Source organism: Anomaloglossus baeobatrachus, chromosome 6, assembly GCF_048569485.1.
Source record: "Anomaloglossus baeobatrachus isolate aAnoBae1 chromosome 6, aAnoBae1.hap1, whole genome shotgun sequence".
NCBI lineage: Eukaryota > Metazoa > Chordata > Amphibia > Anura > Aromobatidae > Anomaloglossus > Anomaloglossus baeobatrachus.
The window spans coordinates 163,375,054-163,388,468 of record NC_134358.1 but is presented as its reverse complement, the minus strand read 5'-3'; the positions used below and the strand labels follow the sequence as shown (position 1 = coordinate 163,388,468).

General features: G+C 49.5%; 1 protein-coding gene across 1 annotated transcript in view; it reads left to right on the top strand.

Moving 5' to 3' along the window:
* Positions 1-10,089, top strand: part of RIOK3 (RIO kinase 3) — a 52,210-nt gene extending 42,121 nt beyond the window's left edge. The window contains exons 12-13 of the mRNA XM_075316377.1: positions 8,297-8,404; positions 9,397-10,089. Of these exons, the coding sequence (XP_075172492.1) occupies positions 8,297-8,404; positions 9,397-9,504 (216 nt within the window). The 3' untranslated portion in view covers positions 9,505-10,089. The remainder of the gene's footprint in view (positions 1-8,296; positions 8,405-9,396) is intronic.
* The last annotated feature ends 3,326 nt before the right edge of the window (positions 10,090-13,415 follow it).

The following is a 13,415-nucleotide window of genomic DNA, read 5'->3' as shown; positions in this document are numbered from 1 at the left end:
TGCTCCAGAGCATCAGCGCTTCTTGCGCTTCGCCATAGGAGACAACACCTTCAGTTCGCGGCACTGCCGTTCGGCCTGGCGACAGCCCCAAGGGTTTACACCAAGGTCATGGCTACAGTAGTTGCGGTCCTCCACTCTCAGGGTCACTCAGTGATACCTTACTTAGACGATCTGCTGGTCAAGGCACCCTCTCAAGAGGCATGCCAACACAGCCTCAACGTTACTCTGGAGATTCTCCAGAGTTTCGGGTGGATCATCAATTTTCCAAAGTCAAATCTGACACCGGTCCAATCGCTGACATATCTTGGCATGGAGTTTCTTACTCTTCCAGCGATAGTGAAGCTTCCGCTGGACAAACAGCGTTCACTACAGACAGGGGTGCAATCTCTCCTTCAAGGTCGGTCACACCCCTTCAGGCGCCTCATGCACTTCCTGGGGAAGATGGTGGCAGCAATGGAAGCAGTCCCTTTCGCGCAGTTTCACCTGCGTCCACTTCAATGGGACATCCTACGCAAGTGGGACAGGATGCCGACGTTCCTAGACAGGAACGTTTCCCTCTCTCAGGCAACCAAAGCTTCCCTTCGGTGGTGGCTTCTTCCCACTTCATTATCGAAGGGGAAATCCTTCCTACCCCCATCCTGGGCGGTGGTCACGACGGACGCGAGTCTGTCAGGGTGGGGAGCAGTTTTTCTCCACCACAGGGCTCAGGGTACGTGGACTCAGCAAGAGTCCTCACTTCAGATCAATGTTCTGGAGATCAGGGCAGTGTATCTTGCCCTAAAAGCGTTCCAGCAGTGGCTGGAAGGCAAGCAGATCCGAATTCAGTCGGACAACTCCACAGCGGTGGCTTACATCAACCACCAAGGTGGGACACGCAGTCTGCAAGCCTTCCAGGAAGTCCGGCGGATTCTGCTGTGGGTGGAAGCCACAGCATCCACCATATCCGCAGTTCACATCCCGGGCGTAGAAAACTGGGAAGCAGACTTTCTCAGTCGCCAGGGCATGGACGCAGGGGAATGGTCCCTTCACCCGGACGTGTTTCAGGAGATCTGTTGCCGCTGGGGGATGCCGGACGTCGACCTAATGGCGTCACGGCACAACAACAAGGTCCCAACATTCATGGCTCGATCTCAAGATCACAGAGCTCTGGCGGCAGACGCCTTAGTTCAGGATTGGTCGCAGTTTCGGCTTCCTTATGTGTTTCCTCCTCTGGCACTGTTGCCCAGAGTGTTACGCAAGATCAGGGCCGACTGCCGCCGCGTCATCCTCGTCGCTCCAGACTGGCCGATGAGGTCGTGGTACCCGGATCTGTGGCATCTCACGGTCGGTCAACCGTGGGCACTGCCAGACCGACCAGATTTGCTGTCTCAAGGGCCGTTTTTCCATCTGAATTCTGCGGCCCTCAACCTGACTGTGGCCATTGAGTCCTGGATCCTAGCGTCTTCAGGATTATCTCAAGAGGTCATTGCCACTATGAGACAGGCTAGGAAACCTACGTCCGCCAAGATCTACATTTCTCGAACGGCGCCCCTGCGCCGCTCGGATGCACTCTTTGTCCTTGTCGCTGGTCAGCGTAAAGGGACACAAGCTTCCAAGTCAACCCTGGCTCGGTGGATCAAGGAACCAATTCTCGAAGCTTACCGTTCCTCGGGGCTTCCGGTTCCCTCAGGACTGAAGGCCCATTCTACCAGGGCCGTGGGAGCGTCCTGGGCCTTGCGACACCAGGCTACGGCTCAGCAGGTGTGTCAGGCAGCTACCTGGTCGAGCCTGCACACTTTCACGAAGCACTATCAGGTGCATACCTATGCTTCGGCAGATGCCAGCCTAGGTAGGCGAGTCCTTCAGGCGGCAGTTGCCCACCTGTAGGACGGAGCCGTTACGGCTCTATTATGAGGTATTATTTACCCACCCAGGGACTGCTTTTGGACGTCCCAATTGTCTGGGTCTCCCAATGGAGCGACAAAGAAGAAGGGAATTTTGTTTACTTACCGTAAATTCCTTTTCTTCTAGCTCCAATTGGGAGACCCAGCACCCGCCCCTGTTTTTGTATAACACATGTTGTTCATGTTAAATGGTTTCAGTTCTCCGATATTCCTTCGGATTGAATTTACTTTAAACCAGTTTATAATTTTTTCCTCCTTCGGGCTTTTGCACCAAAACTGATGAGCCCGTAGCAGTACGGGGGGTGTATAGGCTGAAGGGGAGGGGCTTTACACTTTTAGTGTAATACTTTGTGTGGCCTCCGGAGGCATAAGCTATACACCCAATTGTCTGGGTCTCCCAATTGGAGCTAGAAGAAAAGGAATTTACGGTAAGTAAACAAAATTCCCTTCTTTTGCCCATATACCCTCAGTGATCATTCTCCTAGGAGACAACAGCATGTCGTCCACAAGGAGCAAAGCTGTTAAGGCACAGGTTTTTTTTGCGGCCTGTACTTCTTGTGGGGCTATGTTACCTGCGGGTTCCACCTACCCTCACTGTGAGCAATGCTCGACCCCTGTTTCGCTTGCTCAGCCGGAGCCTCGGTCACTAGTGGGCCCCTCGGCTCATGTAGACCCCCCCTGCTCCCCCTGTCCAGGCGGCAGGGACAGAGTTCACCTCTTTTGCTGAGAAACTCTGAGTCACTTTCACAATCCATGGCTCAGTCTATGGACAAATGGTCTGCCAAGCTGCTAGAAGCTTTGCAGTCCAGACCGGTCCTTACACAGGCCCCGGCCCCTGTTGGATCGTCGCCTCCAGGCCCCTCTCGGTCCGCGCCGCAGCGCGCTCCCAGGTTGGGCCCTAGGTCTCACGTGGAGGACTCCTGCCCGGACCACAGTCCTAGACAGGCTAAGCGGGCTCGCTGGGAATCTTCCCCGACTTCTTCACGCTGCTCGGGTTCCCAGCTTGAGGACTCTCTGGAGGACGAGGCGGACGTCGCAGCTCAGGGCTCTGACCCTGACGTCGCCCTTAATCTTGATACACCTGAAGGGGACGCCTTAGTGAATGATCTTATCTCGTCCATCAACCAGGTGTTGGATCTCTCTCCCCCGCCTCCTACTGTAGAGGAGTCGGCGTCTCAGCAGGAGAAACACCAGTTTCGGTTCCCCAAACGTACACGTAGTGCGTTTTTCGATCACTCTAACTTCAGAGATGCTGTCCAGAAGCCCAGAGCGGTTCCGGACAAGCGCTTTACTAAGCGCCTTACTGACACGCGTTACCCCTTCCCCTCTGAAGTCGTTAAGGGTTGGGCTCAATGTCCCAAGGTGGATCCTCCAGTCTCTAGATTGGCGGCTAGATCTGTGGTATCGGTTGCAGATGGCTCATCGCTAAAGGATGCCACTGACAGGCAGAGCTCCTGGTGAAGTCCATCTATGAGGCCACGGGCGCGTCTTTTGCCCCGGCCTTTGCAGCCGTGTGGGCACTCCAAGCTATCTCAGCTTGTCTGGCTGAGATTAATGCTGTCACACGTAATTCTGCTCCACAAGTTGCATCTTTGACTTCTCAAGCGTCAGCTTTTTCTTCGTACGCCATGAACGCAGTCCTAGACTCTGCTAGCCGTACAGCTGTTGCATCCGCTAACTCTGTGGCAGTCCGCAGGGCCATGTGGCTGCGCGAATGGAAGGCAGACTCGGCCTCCAAGAGGTTCTTAACCGGTTTGCCGTTTTCTGGCGACCGCTTGTTTGGCGAACGATTGGATGAGATTATTAAGGAATCCAAGGGAAAGGACTCCTCCTTACCCCAGTCCAAACCTAAGAGACCTCAGCAACGGAAAATACAATCGAGGTTTCGGTCCTTTCGTCCCTCCGCCAAGCCCCAATCCTCTTCGTCCAGCAGGCCGGAGAAAGGCCAGAGGAACTCCTATGCGTGGCGGTCCAAGTCACGCCCCCAAAAGGCCGCAGGAGGCACTGCCTCCAAGGCGGCCTCCTCATGACTCTCGGCATCCCCGAACCGCATCCTCGGTCGGTGGCAGGCTCTCCCGCTTTGGCGACGCCTGGTGGCCACATGTTCAAGACCGATGGGTGAGAGACATTCTGTCTCACGGTTACAGGATAGAGTTCAGCTCTCGTCCTCCGGCTCGTTTCTTCAGAACCTCTCCGCCCCCCGCTCAGGCCGACGCACTTTTTCAGGCAGTGGACGCTCTGATGACGGAAGGAGTTGTGATCCCCGTTCCCCTTCAGGAACGTGGTCGCGGCTTTTACTCCAACTTGTTCGTGGTGCCAAAAAAGGACGGATCATTCCGTCCCGTTCTGGACCTCAAACTACTCAACAGACATGTGACAACCAGACGGTTTCGGATGGAATCTCTCCGCTCGGTCATCGCCTCGATGTCACAGGGAGACTTCCTAGCATCGATCGACATCAAGGATGCTTATCTCCACGTGCCGATCGCACCCGAACATCAACGCTTCTTGCGTTTCGCCATCGGGGACGAACACCTTCAGTTCGTGGCATTGCCTTTCGGCCTGGCGACAGCCCCACGGGTTTTCACCAAAGTCATGGCATCCGTTGTGGCGGTCCTACACTCTCAGGGCCACTCGGTGATTCCCTACTTAGACGATCTCCTAGTCAGGGCACCTTCTCGGGTGGCGTGTCAACACAGCCTTACCGTCGCTCTGGCGACTCTCCAGCAGTTCGGGTGGATCATCAACTTCCAGAAATCCAAGTTGACACCGACCCAATCACTGACTTACCTCGGGATGGAGTTTCATACACAGTCAGCGGTAGTCAAACTACCGCGGGACAAACAGCTTTCTCTGCAGGCAGGGGTGCAATCACTTCTTCGGGGTCAGTCACACCCCTTAAGGCGCCTCATGCACTTCCTGGGGAAGATGGTGGCAGCGATGGAGGTAGTGCCGTTCGCGCAATTCCATCTGCGGCCACTCCAATGGGACATTCTCCGCAAATGGGACAGGAGGTCGGCTTCCCTCGACAGGAACGTCTCTTTCCCTTGCAACCAAGACGTCTCTTCAGTGGTGGCTCCTTCCCAATTCTCTATCGCAGGGAAAATCCTTCCTACCCCCAACCTGGGCTGTGGTCACCACGGACGCGAGCCTGTCAGGGTGGGGAGCGGTTTTTCTCCACCACAGGGCTCAGGGAACCTGGACTCCGATGGAGTCTTCCCTTCAGATCAATGTTCTGGAGATAAGGGCAGTGTATCTAGCCCTATTGGCTTTCCATCGGTGGCTGGAGGGCAGGCAGATCCGTATCCAGTCGGACAACGCCACTGCCGTCGCATACATCAACCACCAAGGCGGCACTCGCAGTCGTCAAGTCTTCCAGGAAGTCCGGCGGATTCTGCAGTGGGTGGCAGGGCTGTGGAGTCGGAGTCGGAGTCGTGGAGTCGGAGTCTGAGTCGGAGCTCATTTTGGTGGAGTCGGAGTCGGTATAAAATGCACCGACTCCGACTCCTAAAATATATAATAAATTGGGGACAGGAGTGCAATGCAGAATGTGCTGAATATTTTACTAAATAATATTTAGTATAATGCGTATATTTAAGTGAAAAATTTATTGTAGTACAATGTGAACATCAGACATTTAATTGTTTTTATGATACAATAATCAAGATATTTGGATAGAACATAAAATATTTATTGGAATACAACTTTAGAACACAAAAAACTAATAAATTGTAAATATGTAAATATATATTATATATATATATATATATATATATGTAAATATATATTATATTATATATATATATATATATATATATATATATATATATATACACAGTGTATATACACACACAAGATATATATGTAATCTACTGTATATTACATAGTGTATTACATATTTACAATTTATTACAGTTTTTTTGTGTTCTAAAGTTGTATTCCAATAAATATATTTTATGTTCTATCCAAATATCTTGATTATTGTATCATAAAAATTATTAAATGTCTGATGTTCACATACACATATTCATGTACTACAATAAATTTTTCACCTAACTATAAGCAATATATGTAGGAGTCTGAGTCGGAGCCGGAGTCTGAGTCGGAGCTGGAGTCGGAGTCGGTGCAAGAGAATTTGAGGAGTCGGAGTCGGAGTCGAAGGTTTGGCTTACCGACTCCACAGCCCTGGTGGGTGGAAGCCACAGCCTCCACCATCTCCGCAGTTCACATCCCGGGCGTAGAAAACTGGGAAGCAGATTTTCTCAGTCGTCAGGGCATGGATGCGGAGGAATGGTCTCTACACCCAGAAGTGTTTCGAGAGATCTGTCGCCGCTGGGGAACGCCGGACGTCGATCTCATGGCGTCACGGCACAACAACAAAGTCCCGGCATTCATGGCTCGGTCTCAGGATCACAGAGCTCTGGCGGCGGACGCGTTAGTTCAGGATTGGTCGCAGTTTCGACTGCCTTATGTGTTTCCTCCTCTGGCGATGCTGCCCAGAGTGTTACGCAAGATCAGGTCCGACTGCCGTCGCGCCATTCTCATCGCTCCAGACTGGCCGAGGCGGTCGTAGTACCCGGATCTGTGGCATCTCACGGTGGTCAACCGTGGGCGCTTCCAGACCGCCCAGACTTGCTGTCACAAGGGCCGTTTTTCCATCTGAATTCTGTGGCCCTCAACCTGACTGTGTGGCCATTGAGTCCTGGATCCTAGCCTCTTCAGGGTTATCTCAGGATGTCATTGCCACCATGAGACAGGCCAGGAAGCCAACGTCCGCCAAGATCTATTACAGGTCTTGGCAAATCTTCTTATCCTGGTGCTCTGATAACGGTTTTCCTCCATGGCCGTTTGCCTTACCCACTTTTCTTTCATTCCTTCAATCCGGAATGGACAAGGGTTTGTCACTCGGCTCTCTCAAGGGCCAAGTATCGGCGCTCTCCGTATTTTTTCAAAAGCGCCTAGCCAGGCTTCCGCAGGTCCGCACGTTCCTGCAGGGAGTTTGCCACATAGTCCCACCTTACAAGCGTCCGCTGGAACCCTGGGATCTTAACAGGGTGCTAACGGCTCTTCAGAAACCACCTTTCGAGCCGCTGCGGGATGTCTCTTTATCACGTCTTTCGCAGAAGGTGGCCTTTCTAGTGGCAGTTAAATCACTCCGGAGAGTGTCTGAGCTTGCTGCGCTGTCATGCAAAGCCCCCTTCCTGGTTTTTCACCAGGATAAGGTGGTTCTGCGTCCTGTCCCGGATTTTCTCCCTAAGGTGGTATCTCCTTTTCATCTCAATCAGGATATCTCCTTGCCTTCATTTTGCCCTAATCCAATTCACCAATGTGAAAAGGATTTGCACTCCTTGGATCTGGTGAGAGCACTCCGACTCTACGTGTCTCGCACGGCGCCCCTGCGTCGTTCAGATGCGCTCTTTGTCCTTGTCGCTGGCCAGCGTAAGGGTTCGCAGGCTTCCAAGTCAACCTTGGCTCGGTGGATCAAGGAACCGATTCTCGAAGCCTACCGTTCTTCTGGGCTTCCGCTTCCTTCAGGGCTGAAAGCCCATTCTACCAGAGCCGTGGGTGCGTCCTGGGCATTGCGGCACCGGGCTACGGCTCAGCAGGTGTGTCAGGCAGCTACGTGGTCTAGTCTGCACACTTTCACGAAACACTATCAAGTGCATACCTATGCTTCGGCAGACGCCAGTCTAGGTAGGCGAGTCCTTCAGGCGGCGGTTGCCCACCTGTAAGAGGGGGCCGTTTCGGCTCTTTTTATTGAGGTATTCTTTTACCCACCCAGGGACTGCTCTTGGACGTCCCAATTGTCTGGGTCTCCCAATGGAGCGACAAAGAAGAAGGGAATTTTGTTTACTTACCGTAAATTCCTTTTCTTCTAGCTCCTATTGGGAGACCCAGAACCCGCCCCTGTGCCCTTCGGGCTAGTTGTTCTTTTGTGTACACATGTTGTTCATGTTGAATTGTTCTTTTGGTTCATGGTTTTCAGTTCTCCGAACATCCTTCGGATTGAATTTACCCTAGACCAATTTATAAGTTTTCTCCTTCCTGCTTTTGCACCAAAACGGAGGAGCCCGTGATCTACGGGAGGGTGTATAGGCAGAGGGGAGGGGTTACACTTTTTTTAAAGTGTAATACTTTGTGTGGCCTCCGGAGGCAGAAGCTATACACCCAATTGTCTGGGTCTCCCAATAGGAGCTAGAAGAAAAGGAATTTACGGTAAGTAAACAAAATTCCCTTCTTTTCTAAGTTTTTGAGGGAAAATTGAATTCCTCTTTTTGCAGTTTAGCTTTTCATTAAGTTATAGTGACGTCAATTATGAAATAGTGGGAAAAGGTAATATTTAACTTTGATCTCTTGCATAAAAGACTTTGGATTGTGTAAGTGAAACCAATTTCCTTTTTTCTTCTAAATAGTTCTTCCAGAAATGTGGTGTTTCAGAGACCCCCAATGAACGTGAGCTCTTTAATATGGTGTCTGGACTAAATATTGCATCTGATAATCAAGTGGACTTTATGGAAGAGGTAAATAATTTACTTAACCCAGCCAAGCTCTACTTCTATTAAAGGGAATCTGTCAGCAGGTTTTTACTACCTCATCTGAGAGCAGCATAATGTAGGCAAACAGATCCTGAATCCAACTATGTATCACTTAGATTACTGGCTGTAGCCGTTCTGACAGAATGTTTTTAGCTTTAGCCATTGTAGCAGGCTGAGGCTTGGCTGTAGGGCTAGAGAGGCTTGGCTGTAGGGCTAGGGAGGCTTGGCTGTAGGGCTAGGGAGGCTTGGCTGTAGGGCTAGGGAGGCTTGGCTGTAGGGCTAGGGAGGCTTGGCTGTAGGGCTAGGGAGGCTTGGCTGTAGGGCTAGGGAGGCTTGGCTGTAGGGCTAGGGAGGCTTGGCTGTAGGGCTAGGGAGGCTTGGCTGTAGGGCTAGGGAGGCTTGGCTGTAGGGCTAGGGAGGCTTGGCTGTAGGGCTAGGGAGGCTTGGCTGTAGGGCTAGGGAGGCTTGGCTGTAGGGCTAGGGAGGCTTGGCTGTAGGGCTAGGGAGGCTTGGCTGTAGGGCTAGGGAGGCTTGGCTCTAGGGCTAGGGAGGCTTGGCTGTAGGGCTAGGGAGGCTTGGCTCTAGGGCTAGAGACTGATACCCCCACCTCTGACAGTGAAGTATGTTGGGCTACCTTGTCTGTGACATTGTAGTCCTGCTGCTTAAACAAACATAGCAAATAAATAGGTTGGACTGTGACAAGACAGGCATTGTTTATTTTCCTGTGTTAACCCTTACAGCATAATGTCTTCAGCTTGCATAGTAAAAGAACTGAAGGACAGATTCTCTTTAAGGTCTAACCTGTAGAGATTGTTGGATCTAATGACTAATGTATACTGGCATCATGTAGCAGTGGCACAGGTGAATTACGGCTATGTTTGTGGCTATTAGAGGACATTCTGGATCGTTTGTGGTATTAGTCTTGCTGTTACAGAACAGTATAGAGTCTTATAAATACTTTGGCTTTGTTCCTGTAGATTGAAGCTTTGGAGAGAGCGAATGAAGATCATGTCCAGAATCATGGAAAGAAGATTGCCATGTTCCAGAAGGATGATGACGGCCCTCCACCAATCTTTGATGAATAACCCCAATGCTACATCTGCATTAAATAAAAGCAAAAAAAAGTAAAGGAAAAATAGGCTGCGTTGTCCATGCAGCATTGATGCAGTGGGTGACGTCCCTGCCTAATGCAGGTTGGAAGAGCTGCCAGATCAGTGCGCCCCCTACAGGCCAAATCTGCTGATCATGTTTTTAATGTGTGGCTTAAACACAGAGTGAGACTGAGATGGCTCGAGCAGCAGAAAGTGCTGTGTGTGTTTTTAAAGTTTAGATAACATGCTTGACTCATACTTCTTATTATAGTGGCTTTTGATGTTAATGGGGTCAGTAAATTGCTGGGCATATTGGGTGGCTCCCGTACGGTGTCTTCTTTGACACTTAATTGACAGCAGATCTTGCAAATGGCAATGGGCTGTCAGTGAAGCCGTCTTTTTTTTTTTTTTTACCCCAAATCACACGTCCACCAAGAAATAGAAACATGTATAGGTATATCATCTGTATTCATTATAAGAGGTAATGTGCAGAAGCAAGTAGCTTTTTATGTAGCAATGTATGCTTCAGTCAGTGTGTGCAGTAATGTATGAGTCTGAGAATAAATATCTTATAGATAATGGTTGTGGCTCTTCTTTTTTTTTTAGTCTGTAATCTGCAGAGGTTGTGCTGGTCTCTTTGCTTTCTTTGCAGTGGTTTCTTGCCATCAAACGTGGGGGTGCGAGGTAGGAGACTGGTTATGGTTCTTCCAGCTCAGATGACATATTACTGCTGCAGCCAATCGGTGGTTAACGGTTGTCCTCTGCCCTTCCCCCAGCAGTCGGGAGTTCACTCCCAGAACAAGAACGCAGCAGATCATGGTTTCTGGATTTCCTTAGGACAATTTGAGGCACTGACCATAATTACATCACTGTAGAATACTAGGTGTACTATCCGATGGTTATCTTGAAACTGTGACCTGTTTGTTGATACGTGAGGTCTGCAGAACAGCAATCCTGCTTTAGGCCATGTGCGCACTAGAAAAGTGATTCTTCTCAAGACAATTTCTTGAGAAACTTCTGGGAGTTGAAGATTACCGCACCTGCGGTAAAAAACGCACCAAAACCGTGGGAAAAACGCATGTGTTTTTGCCGCGATTTTGCTGCGGGTTGGTCCCTGCGTTTTTTTTATGCTGAACTGCAATAAATAATATAGATAATCGATAGACAGATAATGGATAGAGGGAAAGATGAATAGATAGATGAGAAAGACCTATATAATGTCCCACCCCCCTGCATATTCTAAGCTGGCACCCTTTTAGTGACTTTCATGTGGCACTAAAGGGTGCCTAGCCTTGTATTTAGCCAAAAAATAAATTAATTAAAAAAACGACGTGAGTTCCCCCCATCTTTTGTAGCCAGCTAGGGTAAAGCAGACGGCTGCAGCCTGCAGACCATAGCTGGCAGCTTCACCTTGGCTGGTAATCCAAAGCAGAGGGCACCCCACGGTGTTATTTAACATTAAATAAATAATTAAAAACAAAAAACGTGGGGTCTCCCCCATATTGGATCACCAGCCAAGGTAAAGCGGACAGCTGGGGTCTGATATTCTCAGACTAGGGAGGTCTACTGTTATTGGACACTCCCCAGCCTAAAAATAGCAGGCTGTAGCTGCCCCAGAAGTGACACATCCATTAGACGTGCCAATCCTGGTGCTTCGCCCCAACTCATCCCGTTGCCCTGGTGCGGTGGCAAACTGGGTAATATATGGGGTTGATGCCAGATGTATAATGTCACCTGGCATCAGGCCCTGGGGTTAGTTATGTCATGCGTCTATCAGGTACCAGACATCACCAACCCAGTCAGTAAGAAATAAAAAATAGACAAAAAGGTTTTATTTGAAAAAACACTCCCCACATTCCCTCTTTCACCAATTTATTGACAAGAACAATCAAATCCGGGTCCGGCGTAATCCAATAAGGGGTTCCCACGGCGATCCATACCATAGTCACTGTCCCAGACCATGAAGAACAGAAGGTTCCCTATTGTCTGGGAGAGTAATGCAGTGACCTGAGCTAACATCAATAGGTCAGCCCAGGTCACTGCAGGGGATGCCGAGCGATGACGTTAGGAGGTTAGATGAGATCATTACATGCTGTGGTGATCTCCTGCACTGCTGACGTCAGCGCTGTCACTGCCTTCTATGACCGCCGCGTTCTCAGCAGTATCGCGAGAGCCCGTGATGTCACCGCTAGTGACAGTCTCGGGCCGTGGTCATAGACTGCAGTGACAGCGGTGACGTCAGGAGGCAGGAGATCGTCACAGCAGGTAATGATCTCATCTATCCTGACAGCAGCGCTCGGCATCCCCGCGGCTGCACGCACTGCAGGGTGACCAGCTTCTGACACTGCGGGCAGACACTGACACACTGCAGGGCGGGCAGCCGCGGGGCTGGAGCGGGACACAGACTGCACGGACACCTGGAGGTCACACGGAAGTGCTTCTGTGCGGCGTCCAGGGAGTGTGATGTGTGTGTTTACTCTGCTCCGCTTCCTCTTCTGTCATAATGACATCACTCCCTGCAAAACCACAGGTAAATCGCGGCTATACCGGGGGTATACCGCACATCATTTGCTACCTGCGGTATACCCACTTTATTTCGCGATTACATTACAGTGAATGGAGTGAAATACCGGGGGTATTTTGAAGTTACCTGCAGAAAAGAAGTGACATGACATTTGCTCAAGAAAATCTTCAGAAGAATTTTTTTGAGAAAAAAAACGCAGTGTGCGCACAGCTTTTTTTTTTCCCCATAGGTTTTGCTGGGAAATGTCTGCAGAAAGATCACAAGCATTTCTCAAATTTCCACAGCAAAACCGCGGGTAAAACCATGGGTAGAAACGCAGTGTGCGCACAGGGCCTTAGGCCATGTGTGCACTAGAAAGTGATTTTTTTTTTTTTTTTTTTCCTTAAGGAAAATCTGGAGCCTCTTAAAGAATCTCGCACCCATGGTAAAAAACCGTGGTAAAACCACAACGAAATCCGCATGCGGTATTACCGCGGTTTGCCGCAAGTTGGTCTCTGCGGATTTTTACCATTATCTATGGCAGAAACCCCAGGTATCTGCAGAAAAGAAGTGACATGCTCATTAATTCCGCAGCGGAAAATCCGTAGGTATAAAAAAAAAACGCAGTGTGCGCACAGCATTTTTTTAAAACTCATAGGATTTGCTGGGGAATGACTGCAGCAATGTTAGACACATTTTCTGCAGCAAATTTGCAGCTAAATCCGCAGCGTGCGCACAGGGCCTTACAGTGCGGCTATGTACTCAGCCTGAACGCTGCGCAGAGGCTCGCCAGGTAGGCAGTCTGGCATCACTCAATCAAAGGAACAAAAAAAACAAAAATTATGGCAACATTTTCAGTAAATATGATGCATGTCACAAAAGAGGCTTCAAATAGAACTGCAAATGGAAACTTAGCCTTCGTCCTCATTCAGATGTCTGCAAGTCGTGTATTTTTCACAACACATCCATTAAAGTCTATTGGGCCGTTCACTTGACCTGATTTATGTAAAAAAAACAAACCCCAATGTATCCAGGATTTTCTTTTTTTTTTTGGTACACAAAAATCAGGACTCAAAATTTCCCATGAAAGTGTATGGTTCTGTGGAAAGTCCGGATGGCATCACTGTGCAGACCTCTGCTGTCTATCATTGTAGTTAAAAGAAACTGCAATTTTTTATTTTTTTTGGTGAAACATCACTGATCAAACACTGATATTAAAGAAAATGTCCTCACCATCTTATTACCACGTAATCTGAAAGGACCATAATGTGGGGCAGAGGTTCCCAACTTTACTTTAAAGGGAATCTGTCACCAGGCTCTTCCATCTGAGCAGCATAATGTGGGGGCATAGACCCTGATTCCAGCACTGTCAATTACTGGGCAGCTTGCTGTCATTTTGATA